At 35.8% G+C, this 20,454-nt stretch overlaps 1 protein-coding gene across 5 annotated transcripts in view; it reads right to left on the bottom strand.

Moving 5' to 3' along the window:
* SBF2 (SET binding factor 2) overlaps window positions 1-20,454 on the bottom strand; it is a 256,714-nt gene that overhangs the window by 89,699 nt on the left and 146,561 nt on the right. For all 5 annotated transcript variants that reach the window (XM_069857573.1, XM_069857575.1, XM_069857577.1 and 2 more), the window contains exons 8-16: window positions 18,778-18,886; window positions 17,941-18,054; window positions 17,064-17,141; window positions 14,643-14,756; window positions 13,981-14,109; window positions 12,292-12,390; window positions 8,795-8,999; window positions 6,440-6,549; window positions 4,892-5,041 (exon numbers count right to left, since the gene is read on the bottom strand). In XM_069857573.1, coding sequence (XP_069713674.1) covers window positions 4,892-5,041; window positions 6,440-6,549; window positions 8,795-8,999; window positions 12,292-12,390; window positions 13,981-14,109; window positions 14,643-14,756; window positions 17,064-17,141; window positions 17,941-18,054; window positions 18,778-18,886 — 1,108 coding nt within the window. The remainder of the gene's footprint in view (window positions 1-4,891; window positions 5,042-6,439; window positions 6,550-8,794; window positions 9,000-12,291; window positions 12,391-13,980; window positions 14,110-14,642; window positions 14,757-17,063; window positions 17,142-17,940; window positions 18,055-18,777; window positions 18,887-20,454) is intronic.

Raw genomic sequence — 20,454 nt, 5'->3', positions numbered from 1 at the left:
TCCAAAGACAATCTCCCCTCCCCTATGTTTTTAGGAAGCCTTATTGTACTTTTAATATTTTATGCAAATTGTTTAGAATGTCTTTTAGAATACTTTCTAGAATACTCTTTTCCCCTCTACTGCTATTTTATCAAATTAAGTACTACTATGTTTCAAAATACGCAGCTCAATTTCTGCTGCCAGAGGAAAGTCAGAAGGACAATTGAAAATCTGGACAAGTCATGTAGTTTGTAATAGATTAATGGAGAAGTATGCAAAGTGAACCTTGGGTTTGTTTTTGCTATTATGTCTTAACAAGCACTAAAAATACAATGTGTTGTTTGAAACAATTACATCAAAGTGCTTCCTTGGTAAAAAGCAGGCTTTTTAGTTACAAAAAGGTTAAGCAGTCTTTTCTGAAAAGTCAGAGAAGAGCATATATTACAGAAAATTAAAGAGAAATGCACCTTTTACAACAGGAATGTATGTGCAATTTTAACTTATTCTAAGGTAACCACAGCAGCAGACAGTGAATATGATATGCTCTGATATGAGGACAGGCTGAGAGAGTTGGGGTTTTTCAGCCTGGAGAAGAGAAACCTCTGGGGAGACCTTATAGTGACCTTCCAGTACCTGAAGGAGGCTACAAGAAAGCTGAAGAGGGACTGTTCACAAAGGCTTGTAGTGATAGGACTGGGGCAATGGCTATAAATTGGAAAGGGGAAGATTTAGACCAGACATTAGGAAAAAATTCTTCATGGTAAGTGGTAAGACACTGGCACAGGTTGCCCAGGGAAGCTGTGGCTGCCCCATTCCTGGAGGTGTTCAAGGCCAGGTCGGATGGGGCCTTGGGCAGCCTGGTCTGGTTGAAGGTGGGTTGGAACTGGACGATCTTTAAGGTCTCTTCTGATCCAAACCATTCTATGATTCTATGATGGAAACAGTTTCTGGATAAATAATTTCACATTTTTCTCATTACAGTGCTATCTGTATGAATAAAGTGCCAATCAATATAATAAGCTTTCACAAAACTTTATATAATTTTTAACAGTACTTTAGTTATTCAGCATATGGAACAGAAAATAATGCTTCTGCTTCACTGTGACAGATATGGATCACTACTGTAATACTGACTGAGATAAATGCTTGTCAGAGTATATGATTTGTCAGGGGAAAAATTCTTACTTAGGACATGACAACAAAGTTTTTAGCAAGTGGCCAATGACAAATCCTAGAAGCGATATAAGCAAATAACTGGGGATTTAATTGCCCTCATCAGAAGACATTTGATTTAATCAATGAGCAATACAGTCACCATGTCATTTTGATCTTCCTACTCCTAAGAACAACCAGAAAGACTTCTTTTGTTTTCATTTCAGCGGTAGATGGTCGATACTTCCCAGACACAAACAGACACAGTAAAACACGGTTTTAACTCTTCAATGTTGACTGCAACATGCCCTGCCTTAAATTGGCTAAGCCATCTTACGTCTACCACAAGGTTTAATATGCAGCTGCCTACCTCCTAAATAAGGCAGATTAATATGAAACACTATTGTACTACTCCATAGATTATGGGCCTATTAAAAATTTGCAGCAAGGCCTTGCCCATTACCTTCAGACTGTAAAAAGCCTGAAGAAGAACAGTTCAAAAGAACGCCACTTTTGGACTAAGAGACCCCAGAGATCTGGCAAGCCCAAGTTTTGCAATCTCCAGTAAAACAAGAAACCAGTAAATACCACCTTCTCTTCCTCCCAGCTGCAAAACGGCTAGAGATCAACTACTTGGGGAAATACAGCCTATGCAATTTTTCACCAAAATAAAACAGCTATTAACTTGAAGCAATGGTATGAATATTTTATTCATCTTCCTTAACGTGTTCTCAAGCACCATGGCAGCAGACATGTCACACCAGATATGAGACCAGCAACAATATACACAGTGGGATTATTACTAGCATTTTGTTAACGTATTGCTCTTCGTCTACAAAACAAGAATACAGAAGCTCTGAAAAAGCATCTGACCTTTACTTTTATGGACTCCAGTAAAACAAGAGAATACATGCTATTAAACAAAAAACCAAAACCCTGACACTAAACAACCAGGAAAATCTTAAACAGTTACAGAGGGATCTGCAATAAACTTGCAGAATGCAGTCTTCCTGGTTTTGTAAGGTGGCACCATTCCCAGTAAGACAAAAAATTCAGTACATGCCAATAATATATTTTCTTGCTCAAAAGACACTTTCAAAAACAGCGAACCTGTATCTCTTGAAATATACAAGGTTTGCAGCAATTCACATTATAGTAGCAGAGGTTTGGTGGCTGGGGAGCATCAGATTTCCTGCCTGCAAGAACAAGTGGGACAGCAGAGACTGGTATTTCCCAGGGAAAATCAACAGGCTGGGGCTTGCTGTACACACAGTCCAGCTTAACCCAGCTCATGGAGCAGAGCACCAGGGCTCTAGCCCACATACAGACTATGCCCAGGACCTTCCCTGCTTCTCAGCTTTTCTATCAGCTGCTGTATGTCTCCTGGCCACAGCAATATTTTAGTTTGTATCTTACAGAAGCTAATGGAAATATAAAAATCTGTGACAAGACGCTTGGTGGTACAACTGAGATGGTTTCTACAATTCCAATATCGTGGTGAGGCCTTAAAGCAATACTGCAATCTAACCCTCCATCACAATTAATGTGCTATTCCTAGAGCTTGAATACATCTCCAGTTTAGATCACATTCCTCAAATTAGATTTTTATATCTTTTTAACAGGCACGGTTTAAATTGCTTGGTCTTATGACCTGCAGCTAATAGAATTCATGTCTCCACAGCAAAACGCTGACTTGCTGAGTCCCACTGCAGTAAGGGCAAATGATAAATTATTTTTTTCTTGAAGCAATACAGGGAAGCTCCAAAATGTCACAATTTACACATTGTTCCAAATAATACAGTTGAACACAATACACAGACAAATTATAAATGATGCTTTATCTTAATAAATAATTTCATACGTCATGAAAGCAGATGCACTAAATACTTGCCTCTAACTAGCTGCCCAGTGTCAGGAGTTCAGATGTGTTCATATTGGCCAAGCTTACTCCTGAGAAATGGAAATTTCCATTTTATGTTTTCAAAGATATGAAAATACTGTTGGAAAAAAAGAGCATAAAAACTATGCCTCCTTACTTGATCCACCTCTGCAAAACTTGAGCAATATTTGCTGGCTTATTTGAGAAAAATAACAATCTGTATTAATTTCAGTAAGACTTCAGACACACGAATTTCTATGAACATTAAGGTTCTCCTCGGGTCTTCAAATCACTGGGAGGAAAAATAAGATTTTTCTCCTGGAGAAAAACTGGATTTCATTGCATTGTTAAAAGGTGACATCAGTGTTTCTTTCCTCAGGAAATTTCCTCAATATCCCATTTTCTTTTGCCGTCTGTTTTGTACTAAGATACAGCAAATAAAGGGATTTGTACTCCATTCCTATTGTCTAAAAACATCTCCCTTTTTTTCCCCAGTATCAAACAAAAAAGTAGCAAAGAGTAAAATCTGTGGCATATCTGAACATTTCTGTTGGAAAGAAAAATGTCTACCTCTGGAATACACAGCAGGTGCAGTATTAGTATATAACAGAAATACAGTTTCACAGAAAACTTGTATTTTTTTCCTGACTCTGAGGCTAAACTTAGAGCTTGGAAAAGGCCAGTGCTTGTGCCAAAAAAAGCACACTCTAGTACATGTTGTGCAACTTTAGCTAGTCATTTTCATCTGTTAACTGCAGGTAATTTTACTCTGAAGACCACTGCTTAGGCAAAGGTGAATTTTGTCCAAATAGCAAGAATGTATCTACAGTGAATAAACAAGAAATACAACAGACAACTCACATTTGGTGGTGGCCTGAGTTAGTGTTTGCTCAGTGAACGTTAATTTATTTCTGTACTCAAGTGAAAGCTGTATTTAGTACTCACCTTTTGACAAATATGAGTCAAAAAACTGCTGCAAAATAATTTCAGCCATTTTTAGGTTAGAGGGGAGAGGGACTAAAAAAACAATGTTTCAATCAAGTTCCTAGTTCTACACAGTAAATCAGACAGAGGCAACAAGAGGCAAATGATAACTGAATGTGATCACATTATAAATTTTAAAAAATACTACTACATTCTTAGACATCAGACTGAAAACAATGACATCTATAAAATACATCTGACAATGGACTGCCGGCAGTTAAAGTTAAACCCAGACAATTATGCAAATAAAAGTCAAAAGAAGTCATACACATATTTTACTCTCATAGCCAGCTTCCACCATATTTTGATGTTCATTCAGCACAAAATTATTTCATCTATCAGTAGAATAACTTAGCAGATGAACTGCAAACACCTTCAGAGTCTGGCAAATAAGATGACGCTGTAAGAACTAGAACTACCACCGTGAACCATGCAAGCAGAAAGAATGCTTTCTTCCTGCAATATGTCTGCACTTGTGATGCTAAAGAGAACGAGCTCATCTTTTTTTAAACTGAGCAGTGGGTAATACACATTTTAGGAGCTCAGAGCTGCAAATATCAGGAAAAAGCTAAAACCTATTAATTTAAAAAGTACTTAAAGCCATTAGGATAAATCATCTGAATACTTACCAAAACCAAATTTTAACTGTATTATTAATAATGGGAAAGTTTTTCATTCTGTTTTTTTCATATCAAGCAGATCTGCATAGACCTGAGCATTTTGTCCTTTATCTTTTCAACAAAAAAATATCTTAAATGCACCGTCAAGTAGTATCTATTACACCGTTGTAGTACACGGTCCTATTATTTTGCTTCACCACTTCACTCTAAATGATTTTTTGCTTGTCATAATGATAGAACAAAGGCAACCAAAGATCAAAACCTTCACATACCATACCTGCAAAGCACAGTTCATCATTCGCACAATGTAGTCAAACTGCTGATGGTCCAGTATTGCTCGATTTTGTTTAACATGCAAGCCTAACTCCTGTGTCAGGCAGTGCCGAGCTGCCTTTCCTTTCAGGGCTCTCAGAGCTGCAGGCAGGGTCTGGAGACAAGAATATCTAACTTAGTGAAAGTGAAATCAAATGGCACTATCCATACTAAGTATCATTTACTCTTTATTAAGAAACTGCAAGTGATGGTATAGTAAAGAATTATTTTGGAAATTACTTCTTAGCTTGAATCTCACCCACATAATGGTTGATTTAGCTTGAGTCATTAAGCGCTACATTTTTCCCATGTTTTTTTCAAATGAATTAAATAGCATTTCTCATCTATATCTGTAAACAGAAATGATTTAATATGGACAGGCACTGAATGGATGTCAAATCAGAAATAAATTATTGTGCATCGACGCAAGTGCTCTATTCTGTACCAGCGAGGCCAGGTCTCAAGTTAGCATATCAAGGCCAATTAGCATGTTTTTTGATAAGCAGCGAATGAGAAATGGCTATAGAAGTGGCATAACTCTCATAACAATAAGGCCACAAGACTGTTACGCAGTTAAACAGTCCCTATAGTATATTTATGTCAATGTTTTAAAGATGCAGCAAGTTCTACTTCAGTGACTACCAACTGTGGTCCCTTAGACTAGATTTAATGGATGGTAATAGATAAACAAGAGAAGGCAGCCTACTGTCTAAGGACACATCTACCACTCAAGGGAGCAAAAAATTACTGAAGTTTTACAAATGTCTAAGTTGAAAGAGGTCAAAAGCTACTGTGTTGCATATGCATCAAAACTCTTTAAAAAGTGTTACACATTTTATTAGGATTTTTCAAATATGCAGTTCTATAACATAACTTGTAAATCAAGAAACACTAATTTTCTATCTTGTGCTGCACAGCCTCAAAGATATACAGGTGGTACTTTCCTAAGAAATAAATATATTTCTTAAAATAATATTATAGTCAGAATAAACAAGAATGTCAAGGATGACAATTCACTAATATATTTTAGTGAAAACAGACAGGCCAAGTATTTACATTCATCTCTGAGTTCTATCAAATAACTGATTTTGAAAACCAGTAAAACTTACAGCACTGAAAATGTCAAAAAAGCACTTGGTGGACAAACACTGAAACGTTTATGCATGCCTTCTGTTTACATGTCAACTAATAAATACAGCTAGACTAACATATACCTGTTTTTTAAAAACATCATGGGGACAATACACTTCTAATGGGCATATAAATTAGCAAAAATGGTATCAACACACACACATAGTACAACAAACAGGTTTGCAAATCCATTAGTTTCATATTACACACAGTATTGTATATAGATGATTAGTTTTATTGCTTACTTCATTTATTTAAGTGGTTAAAATAATCATTAGTACTTGAAACCACTTTAAAATGTACTTTGTGAGAAGGTCAGTCTACTTTTGCTCATTAACAGAACGAAGGTTTATTTGGGAAAGTTAAAATTGCATGTAATTACCTTTTCAGTCTCCAAAAATTTGTTTTCAAAAATGAACGCGATGCAGTTTCTAACAACTTCCAGCCTTTGTGCACTGTTGAAAATTGTGCTTCCTTTTTCCATTATGGAAACTAACAAAGAAATAGAAGAATATACATTTGTGAAATATCTTCTGCAAGAGCCACAAAGAATACTAGAAAGTTCTTTAAGAAGAAAAGAAAAAAATGAATGTGTCCTCCATTTTGTTCTGTTAAGCAAATACCATTAGCAGACATATACACGTAAGATTCTAAGTCTTTGGTTTTCCTACACTATCTGAAGAAAAGTGTTCTGAATTTTAACTACAGCAGTTGATTCTCCTTACTACTTGCTCCAACCTCTAACATACTAATAAAATATATAAATAAACACAAATTAATAAATTTATGTAGGTGTGTGTGGTTTGTTCTACAGTGTGAAGCCTTGCATATTTTCTAGTAGTAGATAACTAATTTTTTCCTAAGGAATTCATTGTCCATGCCAAGAATCCTGTGGCATGGAATTATGCCTGACAAACCTGTTCTCTTATCTAGGTTCCAGTTTGCTGAGATCTAGAGATTATTTTTTTAATGTGGTGTTTAGCTCTGAATTTTCAAATAAATTCAGAAGGGAAGAACTACCATTCTTCCTTTTCTCTTTAGTATCAGGTCAATAGAACATAAATGCAGAATGTGCCCTTCTTGCAGATAATAATGAGCTCCTAACAGCCAAGGCTTTTGACACACAGGACAGCGGGGAGGATGAGTGTGAAAGCTGTTCCTTGAAAAAAAAAAAACCCAAAACAAACTTTGACATGAAAATTAACTTTTTAAGAAAGAAAATCTTCTCTTGCATCTAGCCTTTTAAAAAAAGACAACAGAACACAAGCACATACCCTTTAAATATTCTATAAGTAACAGATAAAATGATATAGTCAACAGCATAGGCAGGTGAAGAGACTTCATCCTCTTCTTAGATAGACTCCAAAAGAAACAGGCCTGGAAGGGGCCTCAAGAGGCCATGTAGTTCATCTTGCTGTCCCTAAACAGTATCAACCGTATTTATGTTATTTCTCATGTCTGTCTAATATGTTCCCAAGGTTCTGCGATAAGACAGACTCCATGGCTTCATAAAAAATCCATTCAACTGCCTCACAATCATAATTTTACAAAGTTTTCCCTGACAAATAACTCTACTTTTGTGCTGCAATTAAACCCATTATTTCTTATCACTACAGATTATTCCCTTTCTTTTTTTAACAGCCTCTTATGTAATTGAAGACTGCTATTATATGTTCCCCCAGTCTTCTATTTTTCAGTCTAAACAACTCTCCATCTTTACTTGTAGGTCACATTCTCCAGACCACTGGTAATTCTTGTTGCTTTCTTCTGGACTCCCTCCAACAGAACCGAAAATGGAGATAGTCTTCTAGTGTCCAAAAATGGATACAAACTATCTATCTGAGGTCTCACTGAGTATAATGAAAGATTTCTCCATGGGGTTCACTGACTGTACTCCTGTTTATACATCTTACTAAGATGTTTGTCTTTTTTGCAGTAGGTTGATATAGTTGGGTCATGTTTGTCATATGAACATTACAAACCCCAAACTAATTTCTGAAGAACTGTTGCCTAGTAAGCTGACCGTGCCTATGCAAGTGCAATACCTTATTTGAAGAAAAACCGTAGAAAACGACAAAATTCAACAGAGATGAGATCTCCAGTCTTTCAAGTGATTTGAATTCTAACTTTATCTTTCAAAAGTTTTGCAAGCGCTTCTAGTCTCACATGTCCTGGAGTTTATTAAACATACTTGTTTATGCCACCATTCACAGAGATGAATACAACTATGTTTAACAGAAGTTTTCTAGCATTAAATTAAATTGACAGGCCTACAATGTCTACATATTTTCTTTATATTTAAGTATAGATGTATTTATTTTGACACAGATTCTATGTTTGTTCCTTGCCTTTTCCTAGTAATTTATATGCCTTCCAAAAGTGTCAAAGGAGAAACCCTAACAGTTTAAAGGTTGGTTCACCCAGTCCTGCAAGTAACCTATCATCAGACCTAGACGAGTAGACAATATCTAATTTAATAACTCAGATCAAATCCTTTTCTGTTATTAGTAATTACACCATTCACACTCCGGATGTTTGACTTGGTAAATGCTGATGCAAAAGGGCTTATAAATTGCAAAGGTAAACAGGCAAAGTCTATGTACTAAAGGTTACTACGATCACTGAAAATATTGTATGAACATGAAATCGGGAGCAACACATTGCAGGCATGCTAATCATATGTTCAACTCATACGACAGGACAACCGATAGGTAAGTTGGGAAAGAAGTAAACATACCAACAGGGGGACCTGCTGGAACGACGCACTTCTTGTCCCCGCGGGTGGCAGGGGGAGCACCCTGACTCCTTGCGAGGCCTTCTTGGAGGAGCTCCTGCACCCGGCACTCATTGATCCGGGGGAAAGGGAGGATGTGAACCCGCAAGTGAGAGCCCTCTGTGGGCCGTGGCACTTTCTGGAATGCTATGTGGGGATTGGGATTTTCCTGCAAGTCAAATGCAAAAGATTATACATGTAGTGTTACCATCTGTCTCATACAGTTTTATTATTGTTTTCTGCCTTTGTCATTCCCAACAGATTAAGAAGCCAAGTACCTAATGCAGCTGACCAATACAATGTTTTCCATTTGTATCACCCTTGACTCATTCTCTGAAATACTTTCAACTTTGTTAAAAGCTGTTATAAAATTATTTTTGTCAACGTGCAAAATCCAAAAAGAAAGAGAGTAAAAAAAGTCACTCTTCAATTTAGGCTTATTTTATGCAGCTCAGTGGGTGCCTAGGACTTGAACAACAATCAGTTTGACAATCAATCTCTTCATCAGGGAGTGAGCTGAAGAATATTAAAACATACAATCTCTTCATCGATTGCTGCGAAACTATGTTCAAGACTACGAAGTGAAAACTAATGTTTTATCCATGTTGTATCAAACTATGGCAAACTATCTTCTGTGTGTCCCATAAAAATATGCCACACAGCTCACTGTTTGTACTTAAAAAAAAAAAAAAGAGAGAAATAATTAATACTGGTGATCAAAGAGAATAAATGATGGGGCTAAACTACAAAGAAAGTAAAAGTAGGTATCACATCAGATTCTTGAGTGTTCTCAGGCAGAAAAGAATTCTATTGTTGCAAAACTATCAGAATATCCACTGTGAAAATGAATGTTTACCTACAATGATTTTTTTTCTTGCTCTTTTACTGCCTTTATTCTCTTTTTCCTGAAAAGAAAATGTAATAAGTAGCCCTAAAGAAAGCTTCTTCAGAATTAAAAAAAGAATAATTAAAAAATCAGTTTCACATTGCAGAACACTGAGTTATTTGTTTTGCCAAAATAATTGCTGCACCTGCTACTATGTAATTATTATATTTGTCTTGATCTCTACATTATCATGCAATAATGAAGACATTAGCAAAATATGCCCTGTACCATACAACGGAAATGTATATTACGAGTGCAGTATGTGTTCCTATATGTGGATGTACACCATGTTCCTTTGGTGTTCCAGCAACCAGGAAGACCATGTACATCAGAAACTACTAAGTTTCACTCAACTGCCTCCACACTGATTTCAGATTGTTTCCTGAAGACAGCGAGATATGAAAATTCACCATTTATTTTCTTTTATTTTTCCTCAAATGGATGATAATTTTTCCTGTTCCTTTGAGGTTTTTTTCTGGCTTCAGATTGTACCGTTTCCAAAATACAGCAGAGATCTACACGTTGCACAAGGATTGTGCCACCATTCACAGGACCACATCTCACATCTTGTAACAATCAATCAAACAAAACAGGATATTTTCTTCTCTTCATTCATATACCAGGGACTATCATTAATCATGTATGAATTTACTATTTTCCAATTTGACCCTATCCTGTTACTTATTACTGGCGATGTACCGCTGCCAAAGAGTGCTATTCAATCAATGAGGTTTCTGTTGCACAAGCACAGCTAGCTTGCAATAAAACTTGTAAACAGGAGCTAGCTTGAAAAGGCAACAAGGAGATCAAATGCATCAACTTGAAAAATAGCAGTCAAAACAAACCAGCTGCTTAGCCATACAAATTCTCTGCGGAGAGAAGTTTAACGAAACAAGCCACAAGTCTAGCTAAGGGGATGAGAGCAGGAGGAGAAGTAAGGCAGAGAATGGGAACACAATCTCAGCAGGGGCTAACAGATGACATATAGCAGAAAAAGCCAGAAAGGGAGAATAACTATTCCACGTTCCATCTCATGAAGAAGAGCGTTCCAGAGGAAAGACACAGAAAGTGTCACTTTAATCCCAGCTGTATATGCTTTTAGGAACATAGGTCTAATGTCTTCAACTACTGAAGCAGTAAACGCCAAACAGTTGTCCACATTTTCCACTTGTACCAGCTAGACTAATACAAATAAATACAATATAAACAAATATAAGTCATTGATTTAGTGGCAGCAAAGTAACAGGTCAATCACAATGGTATAAGTTAAATCTCATCATAAGAAAAGTCTAAAACATAGCAGTATTCACATTGAATTTGACAAATAACGTAAGTGAAAAGTTGCACATAAGCACATTTACTTATGCTTTATAGGCTCTTTCATTCTAAAAAGGATCTATACTCACTAGAAAACAAATACCAATGTTCGACATTTCCTTTGGAAGTAGTTCGACATTTCCTTTGGAAGTAATTCAGTATCATAACAATTACATTTCTCACAGCAATTTCCCATATTTATGGAAATAGTTCCCTAATAATCACATGCTTCTATCATTAAAGCCCTAGATCTTCAGGAAATAAAAACTTCCAAAAGATAGATTTTAAATAAACTTTAGTGCAATACTCATTTTTTCTTCTCTATTATCCATAGACTTTAATTCACTCATCTTTGCCATTTGATGAAAAAGAACCAGACTAATTTACTTTAGTATTGGCAATTGACTTTCTAATGAAAAAAAAGTCCAGAATGTAATGGATCCACCATCTAATATACATTATACATAATAATATAATATACATAAATAATCATGTAAAACACAGTTTAGGAGAAGTGGGATATAGAAAAGAAAGGGTGATAAAGGCGTTAACTGACTATGTAATAGACATTGCTTTGTGGAGCCTGAACAATGAACAACGACAGGAAGGGGCAGGGGGATACCAGATTATCTCATCCTCCCCCAACCCAGAAATAAGTCCAAAAAAAATCCCAAAAAACCCAAGTAATGGAACGGTAAAAGATTTTACAAAAGCATTGCGGTCTGATAGGAAGGCAAAAATGAAACTGGAAATAGTATTCTAGGAAACCTAAGGAGTCCAAGAAGCAAGTTGTAAGAAATGAAATAGTGTTTGCTGAGCACACAAATCGTAGGGACTGGGTTGCAAAGCAGGAAAGATCTGCAGGAAGCATTCATTATGCCAAATTGCACGTATAGTTTTCATATGGAAGACTGCTGAGAGGCAAGAAAAAAAGACTTATTCAGCACGGACAGGTTGCAGCAGAGAAAATAAACGTTTATATATGTTATACAAATACACATTAGGAAAATAGAATGCTAAGTAGAAGTACTTAATAGGGAAATGAATATCAGCACTAATAAAGCAACATTACTATATTGAACTTCCTTCACATGTAAAAAATTGGTGACATTTAGAGTTCCAAAGTCTTTCGTCACAACGCAGATGATGATTACCACAAGGGGTCATTTCCATTTTTAGATACTGGATTAATCACAGAAATAAGAATTTTCAATGTACTACCTCAACTCTAGAAGCGCAGCAGATATAGTGAACTTACATTTTTGAAGAGCTGTTCTGCAAGTTCTCTAACATGCTTTATCATTTTTGGTGGATTACCTTCCTCAGCTTTAATTCTTTCAACTTCAAAGGCTACCAACTTAAAAAGAAAAGAATACAAATGTTTATAATTCATCTAAAAATAATTTCTTTCCTATTTAAGTTTTGAAATGTTATCTTAAATTGAAACTGAGCAAAGAAAACTGAACATTAAAAAATGTGCAATGTCAAACAACTCTAAAACATAAGACGTTTTCACTTTCTTATAGAGCTTCTGTTACCAGATTTTATAGTCCTAGCTAACACAGAAATTCCTACATACCTAAAACCTACATACCTTTGCCATTAGTTACACCACAATTCATATCTCTCATATGAGATAACCTGATCTAACCTGACTAACCTGATCGCCTTCTATGACAAAGCCACTCGGCTGCTGGATGAGGGAAAGGCTGTGGATGTGGTCTTCCTGGACTTCAGTAAAGCCTTTGACACAGTTTCTCACAGCATTCTGCTTCAGAAACTGTCAGCCTCTGGCCTGGACAGGCGCACACTTTCCTGGGTGGAAAACTGGTTGGATGGCCGGGCCCAGAGAGTGGTGGGAAATAGTGTGAAACCCAGCTGGAGGCCAGTGACAAGTGGGGTTCCCCAGGGCTCAGTGCTGGGTCCAGCCCTGTTCAATGTCTTCACCAATGATCTGGATGAAGGCATCGAGTGCACCCTTAGCAAGTTTGCGGACGACACTAAGCTGGGTGGAAGTGTCGATCTGCTGGAGGGTTGGGAGGCTCTGCAAAGGGATCTGAACAGGCTGGACCCCTGGGCAGAGTCCAATGGGATGAGGTTTAACAAGGCCAAGTGCCGGGTCCTGCACTTGGGGCACAACAACCCTATGCAGTGCTACAGACTAGGAGAAGTCTGTCTAGAAAGCTGCCTGGAGGAGAGGGACCTGAGGGTGTTGGTTGACAGCGACTGAACAGGAGCCAGCAGTGTGCCCAGGTGGCCAAGAAGGACAACGGCATCTTGGCTTGTATCAGAAACGGTGTGACCAGCAGGTCCAGGGAGGTTATTCTCCCTTTGTACTTGGCACTGGTGAGACCGCTCCTCGAATCCTGTGTTCAGTTCTGGGCCCCTCACCACAAGAAGGATGTTGAGGCTCTGGAGCGAGTCCAGAGAAGAGCAACAAAGCTGGTGAAGGGGCTGGAGAACAGGCCTTTGATTCTATTCTATGATTCTATATATACTACTACCATGCAAAATTAGTATCAACTCTATTTGTACTCTACATTCAAATACAAGCCAGCACAGTAAAAATACAGCAATACTTATTAAAAGAAAAGATGCTTGTCCCAGTCTTATATTTATGGGTATATATTTAATTTAATATTTCTCAATGATATTTTCTGTTTCTAAGAATATAATTAGATTACTCAAAATAATACTGTACTAGCATATGTGATGTATTATGAAGTTTCAAACCTGACAACAGGAACAACATTATCTTGACTTCTACAACTGTTTATACACATAAGCAGTGCATAATATCATGGAGTAAACTAGAAATGTATTCTTAGTAGAAAAGGAGCATTGATAAGTTTAGAATAAACTTTATATAATAAACAGTGAGGACTCAGAAGCATTTCAATAGTTTTTCACATTTTAATTTACTTGGGAATATAGAAAGAGTCTTCACCTCATCAAAAAGGTCACAGGTTCTGAAAGGAGGACCCCGCTCTGACACAAAACCAGCAAATGCCATTCCATTGAGAACTTTGGTTAGAAAGTCATTCTCAATTAAGCCTCGTTGCCCCAAGAAGGCTGCCTGCAATAAAGACAGGAAAAACAAAATGCATGCATTTTATCAGTATCAAAACTACAACCATCTATTTATGTACTAGTTAAACATTTTCACCAGCTTATGCTAACGTGCAGTACATTCTAATTAAATCTTTTATATTACCTAGTATCTTTATATCTATATTCAGGAGTGACATAAGAGGAAGTCTGATGCAAACATTTTATAAATCTCACAGGTAATAAAATACAAAAATAGTAAATTCAAGTATTGCCTTCCAGTTACATATATATATGTTTTCAAAATTCCTTAATGATTATTTAAAAGTTTTTTTGTATCAAATTTTAATGTTAACTTTGTTTCACATCTCACCACTGTCTCTGCAAATAGTCCCACTAAAATGCATTGATACAGTTCTATGCCAAAATGTTTTGCTTATCACATGTAGATTATTGTATTTTATAATTTTAAACTTTAACACCTGTTCAAAGGGTAAGCTCGTGGAAATAACATGACAGAAACTAATATTAACTAAACATATGTAACTGCTTCACTTTTACCTTATGGAAGTGAATTACTGGCTCAGCATGAATTCTGATCAGCTGAAGACATGACCGATATCCTTGGAAAAGTTGTGCAAATAGCCGAAGGAAGATTGCTCGCACTTCTTTATCCTGTAGGCAGTAATTGAATATGCTGTCAAAACATTCTCATATTCTAAATTTGTCCAAACCTGTATAAAGCTATCTGACAAACACCTACAAAAGCATCACTCAATGCAGCAGTGCAGCACAGAAGTGGAGATACTCGTACACATACAAATTCGTCTTGTATGAAACTACAGTTTCACTGACTTGTCCACGGATGGCAATGACAGATTCAGTACATACTTCTCCTGTTTTCTCCTGCTTCTTTTCTATGTCTGCACATTAGCCTCTGGCCAATGCAAGTGTAATTGTTGGGGCAGTCGTGTGCTGAACCACACAAAGGAACCGCCATCAGAGCAAACCAATGCTAATAAAGAAAAGGGGATATTTTAGGCTGGATTTATTCCCTAAAATAAGTGTGGCAGTGTGCAAGCAGTGCCACTGGAGTGGGCAGGGGCAACAGGGAACCACAGCCTAAGGTGGCATTGTTGATTCTGGGGGAACTGGGCTCAGAGCATCGCTGGCATCACCACAGCCATCCACTGTGGCTCTGCCAGCTGAGGAGATTGCTCCAAGTTTGCTCAGCTACTTGTCTAGGACTCCAACTCGTGTCTTCCTGTGCTAATCGACTGCAGCTAAAACAAGCCAGGGTTAGTCTGAAAAGTTTTAAATAGTAGATATTTAAAGTCCTAGTTTATTTTTATTTAAGTGAGTAAGGGAGTGCTTGACGAATTAATAGAAATCATGTGAACAGCTGGAGTCAGACGTGGGGCTGTGACATCTTCAGCTGGCCCAGATGCAATTAAAGATTGTGATCAAATCCTGTGTCACCTGTGTTATTTCATCTTAGCTCATGTGGCTGCTCAGACTGCAGCCATGTCTAAAACTTGAAGTCCTAAAACCTTTTTTAAGATCTCACACATTATAATGTCTCAAAGGACATTTTAAACCAAGTCTAACTTTAGAAGTTACGCACATGAAAGAATATTAGAGTAACCAACCAGATAAGCAGCAAGCTGATCAGCTAATCAAAATGTAAATAAAACTAAATAAGTTACAGCTTGTAATTATTTTTTTCAAGAAATAAGTTTAGGTATACATAAGATTCTATAAAGCTGCCCTATTTGAATATTTTTCTAGATGTTGGTTTATTCTTCACAGGAACATGATTGATGTTATTCTATTTTAAAACTAATTTTGTAAGGGCTCACTTTACTGAGAGGTATTCTCATTTTCCTTGTGTCAAGGCCGCTCTCTAGGATTTTAACACGTACCTTTGCACCCTGACTTTTTGGACAAATTGAGAACAGTGATTTCGTTCAGATTTAATAAAATTCTTATTTTGATACAAAATTATATTAATTCATAACTTCACTATTCAAAGTGAGATCTTAGCTGAATTCTGTCATTATTTTAAATGAAATCTGGATGACATTTCCTGTCTCCAGCAATGAAAATAAACAATCTTTAAAATCTTAAAGGAAGAAATAAGAACCACAAATATATTGTACTACTTATGAGTTTTCCATTTTCAAGTACACCTACACAAAAAAACCTAACATGCGTTCTTAAACTGAACTGGCTTTTGGATTTTAGTTTGGACCAGCAACTCAAGTTCAATTCTAGATACTCCTACATGCTAAACCCAGCAGCTTTACCGAGTTTTTAAGTTACCATGGCTTCACAATTACTTTTAATTTAAATTAACTAGACTTTAGAAGAAAACTTTCTACAGACTTTTTTTAGTACAATTACTTACAGTTCCATTCAGGTTGAGGTTCCTAAAAGCCATTTAACCATGTACGGTTAAAAATAATTTAATTCTTTTCCCAATATGTCCAAGCATACAGTGTACATTATGATTATTATTATTATTGTAAAAGTAGTGATAAGTTCTTTTGACATTATCTTTACTCATAATTACGCTGAATATATAGATAATGAATGATGTTTTTAATGCTTCTGAATATTTTTTGAAGGGGTGGGGTGTGTCCATAAGGTAACTTAATTGTAACATTTACACAAACACACAAAAAGACCAATTTTGTCCACTCATGTAAGATTCTGCAGGTTTACTAGTTTACAAAACAGAGAAGCACAAATTTAACTCAACAGACAGCAATATATTTATGAAAACTTCTAACACATTAGAATGCTATTAGAGGGCCCAATGCAAAGTCCAATGGCATTTCTTTTCTCCACCAATAATACTACTACTATAAAGAATATTGGTACAGAAAAGAAAAAACAAAGCAGGAATTCTTATAAGAAGGTTAGTCTAAAACTTCAACATTTCTCTGCTTAAGAAAATCAGACATAACACAGAAATCTTACCAGCATTTTTGAGTGTGATAAAGCTGTTCGTGGGGGAGGGAATGCATAATCTGCTGTTTCCAAATCAGGATGCAAAACCTAGAGAATTTTTTAAACAAAATCTTTTTCCCTTATTTTGCTGAGGAAAGAATAAATTACTTTTTTTCTTCTTTCTCAAATTAATATTCACTGATAGTAAGTACCTCAAATAATAGACTGAGTTAAATCATGAAAACTATGGAAATAAAAGTGGGATTAATTTCTCAGCTTCACGTTTCTATAAGTGAGCTAGTTATCAAAAACTCCTATTGCAGTCAATAAAGCTTGTTAATACAGTTAGGGATTTAGAGCTGATCAATCTGAAACATATTAACAGAGAGAAAATTCTCTTTAATATAAGTTTTGTTCAGAAGCCTCCAAATAAGATGTTTTCTAATGTATGACAAAGATGGTAAAAAGATAAACGGAAATATTTTTTTTGGTGATTCCCTAATGCAGAATCAATCATTCTTGAATATTTATATAGAGGCATCGCGCAAATAAATGTTAAAACTTCAAGTCTGAAATTAATTTATAAAAACAGAAAAGAAGCTAAACTGAATAGTAACAATGCTGCTCAAATACTGTGGTTGAACTTGTTAAAAATTTGTTATTAGGCAAGGGAAAAAATCACTACCTACATCCTGAATAGTGAAAAAAAAAATCTGCAGTAAATTAATGATGATATTCACTCTAACTTCAGACAACAAATTATTCTAAAACCAGGAATGTTGGCATGAATCATAATTTTAAGTCTCACATTTCCCATGTGTTTGAAAGCAATTTAATACTGAAATTAAATTTTCATTTTTTGAAAACAGATGAGAGGGTGGAAAATAGGGTTTGTATCAAAACATACTAGAGAAAGCGCCATTTGAGTCTGATGTAGCAGTGGCTCTGGCAGCTGAGAAAGATGAATACATTCAGGAATTTTAATTGTGCCTCCATCCAGGTCTGCTATGATTACATCTAACTGTAAGGGACAAACACACACGTTATTGGTAGTGCATACTGTGAGCATAGGTTAAAAAGAGTTCAAATTTCATGATCTGCATTTAAGTTAAAATAAGCAAATTGAAACAGTATTAACTTCAATGTATAGAGTGCTTTTGATATAGGAAATACTCCAAATACTTCATTCGACTGAATCTAGCCATGAAAAGTGAATGTAAACCAAAGAAAGTTAAGTTAGGCCAAACTTTCAACAGTGACTTCTGTTTCTAGATGTTCCAGGCCTGCGCTCAGTGATTTGAGATATATAGGCTGTTTGCAAAAACACATGATGAGAACAACTGTAAGTAAAATAACATGTTTCTAGGCACCTCTGTAACCCTGGTTCAGTTTCTCCAAGCACATCCTTAAAAAGCAAGGATTAAAATAACATAATCGAGGATACAATTGCATATCATAAGTGAATTGTTCAGACTCATGACAAATACGTGACAAAGCTGGAAATGGATTGATGCCTCCCCATCATGCACTGGAATAAAATAATTTCTACTTTATAGTCTCTATGTATTTACAAAAGAATGGATGCTTCTTTTTTCTTTGCCTGATTGTTTTGCTTTGTTTTCTACACTAATATTTTAAACTTATATGAACTGTTCATATAAAATCTCTAAAGCATGAAAAATCTCTGCAACTAAATACTATAAACGACATTGGAACTATGAATATGCTGGCCAGACATACTTACAAGCTCATGAATGTCATTGCGAAAGACAGAATGTACACCAATTATGAAAGGTGTCGGTGAGCTGAGAACTTCCAATAGCTGTGCAGGAAGAATTGGAATATAGGGATAACTGTGAAAAGAATAAATAAAATAAAACAAAATAAAATAAGAGCTTCTGACTATCCTTTCATACAGGACAGCGTATTTTTCTTTAGAAGAAAATAACCTCCCTGTTACATATTAAATTTACTATATAGATCTCTGTTTTACAAAGGCAAAAGATGAAAGTATTAATTAAATATTTCTTTATATGGCATGCTGTTAAATGAATATCTGTCAAATAAACTCCAGAAATATATACATTATAGTGTCTACAATTTATTGTAAACAAGTGTATTTTGCAAACTAAGAGAACCCTATTTATATTTTGCAACATTTATCTTATATGGACATTAAATTTGACCATAACTTTTTTTTTAGGTAACCAGGGACACTAAATTTAAAGATAGAACTTTCATTTCAAAAGCATGTCTAGTTCTTAGCCAAACTTCTACAATTCAGCCTTTCATGAATATATCTTTAATAACAGATCTTTAAATGAATCTTTCGCTTTGACATTGAAATCACAACTAAACCTTACGTATAGAACTCTGTATTTCAGATATTGTTTACTTAGACAACTTTAAAAAAACATTTTCATCAAAGCAACATGAAAATCTGGGTCTAAATTGATCCATGCATTTCCACACCTAATTTATATTTATTACATATTTACATTAATTACTATTTTAGCATTAAGAAACATATGTCAAAACTCAGTAGTAATTTTTTTCATTCTTACTCTATATTAAAATGAAGCCGATTTCTGAAATATTTGGAATAAAAACATGTGATTAAAATAGAAGCATCTTTTAAAACAGATATGTTAGAATTAGACGTTTTCTTCCTAAAAAACCCAAATAGTTTAAGTTTTCCATTTCAAAATGCTGGATTCAGATGTGGCTTTTTAGAGGGTCACTTTGTTCACTTAAATTCATTCTCTGTGGGACATTTGTCAGTAACTTAAAACTGTTACAGAAGCTAATGCAGATGTTAACTTAGACCTATGGAATCTTTCTGGTTGTAAAGGGTCCCAGGAGATCATTCAGTCCAACCTTCTGCTCAAAGCAGGGTCAAGACCGAATCCAGATCAAGTTTTCCTGGGCTCTGCCCAGTTGGGTCCTGAAAACCTACAGGGATAGAAGTTCCATAGGCTCTCTGTTCCACTGCTTAGTTATCTTCACAATAAAACATGTTTTCCCGGCATACAGTCAGAAAATTTCCTCTCCCCTGTTTCGGCTTTGACTCAAGTCTCTTGTTCTTCTGTCATGCACCTCCTCTTAAGTAATGTCAGGCTGTTATTAGATCTTCCCCATATCTTTACCAGTAATTAACTCATGGATCATCACTGTCAAGTTTTACCATTCAACTGATGTTTTGAGTAGAGTTGCTATTGTATTTGCATGTAAGATACATTTTCCCTAATTGTTTCCACTGTCATGATGTCATCAGACCTTTATTAATTATGTGTACAGACTAGGACTTATATGTATGATCATGAAAGCCTTTGCTAATTTGAACAAACATAGCACAAGTCCCTTTCTTAAGGACACTATAACATAGTTTATAAAATGAGTGATGAAATTAGAGTTCAAAGAA

This window comes from Phaenicophaeus curvirostris, chromosome 5 (assembly GCF_032191515.1).
Source record: "Phaenicophaeus curvirostris isolate KB17595 chromosome 5, BPBGC_Pcur_1.0, whole genome shotgun sequence".
Classification (NCBI taxonomy): domain Eukaryota; kingdom Metazoa; phylum Chordata; class Aves; order Cuculiformes; family Cuculidae; genus Phaenicophaeus; species Phaenicophaeus curvirostris.
This window is presented reverse-complemented; position numbering and strand designations above follow the sequence as displayed.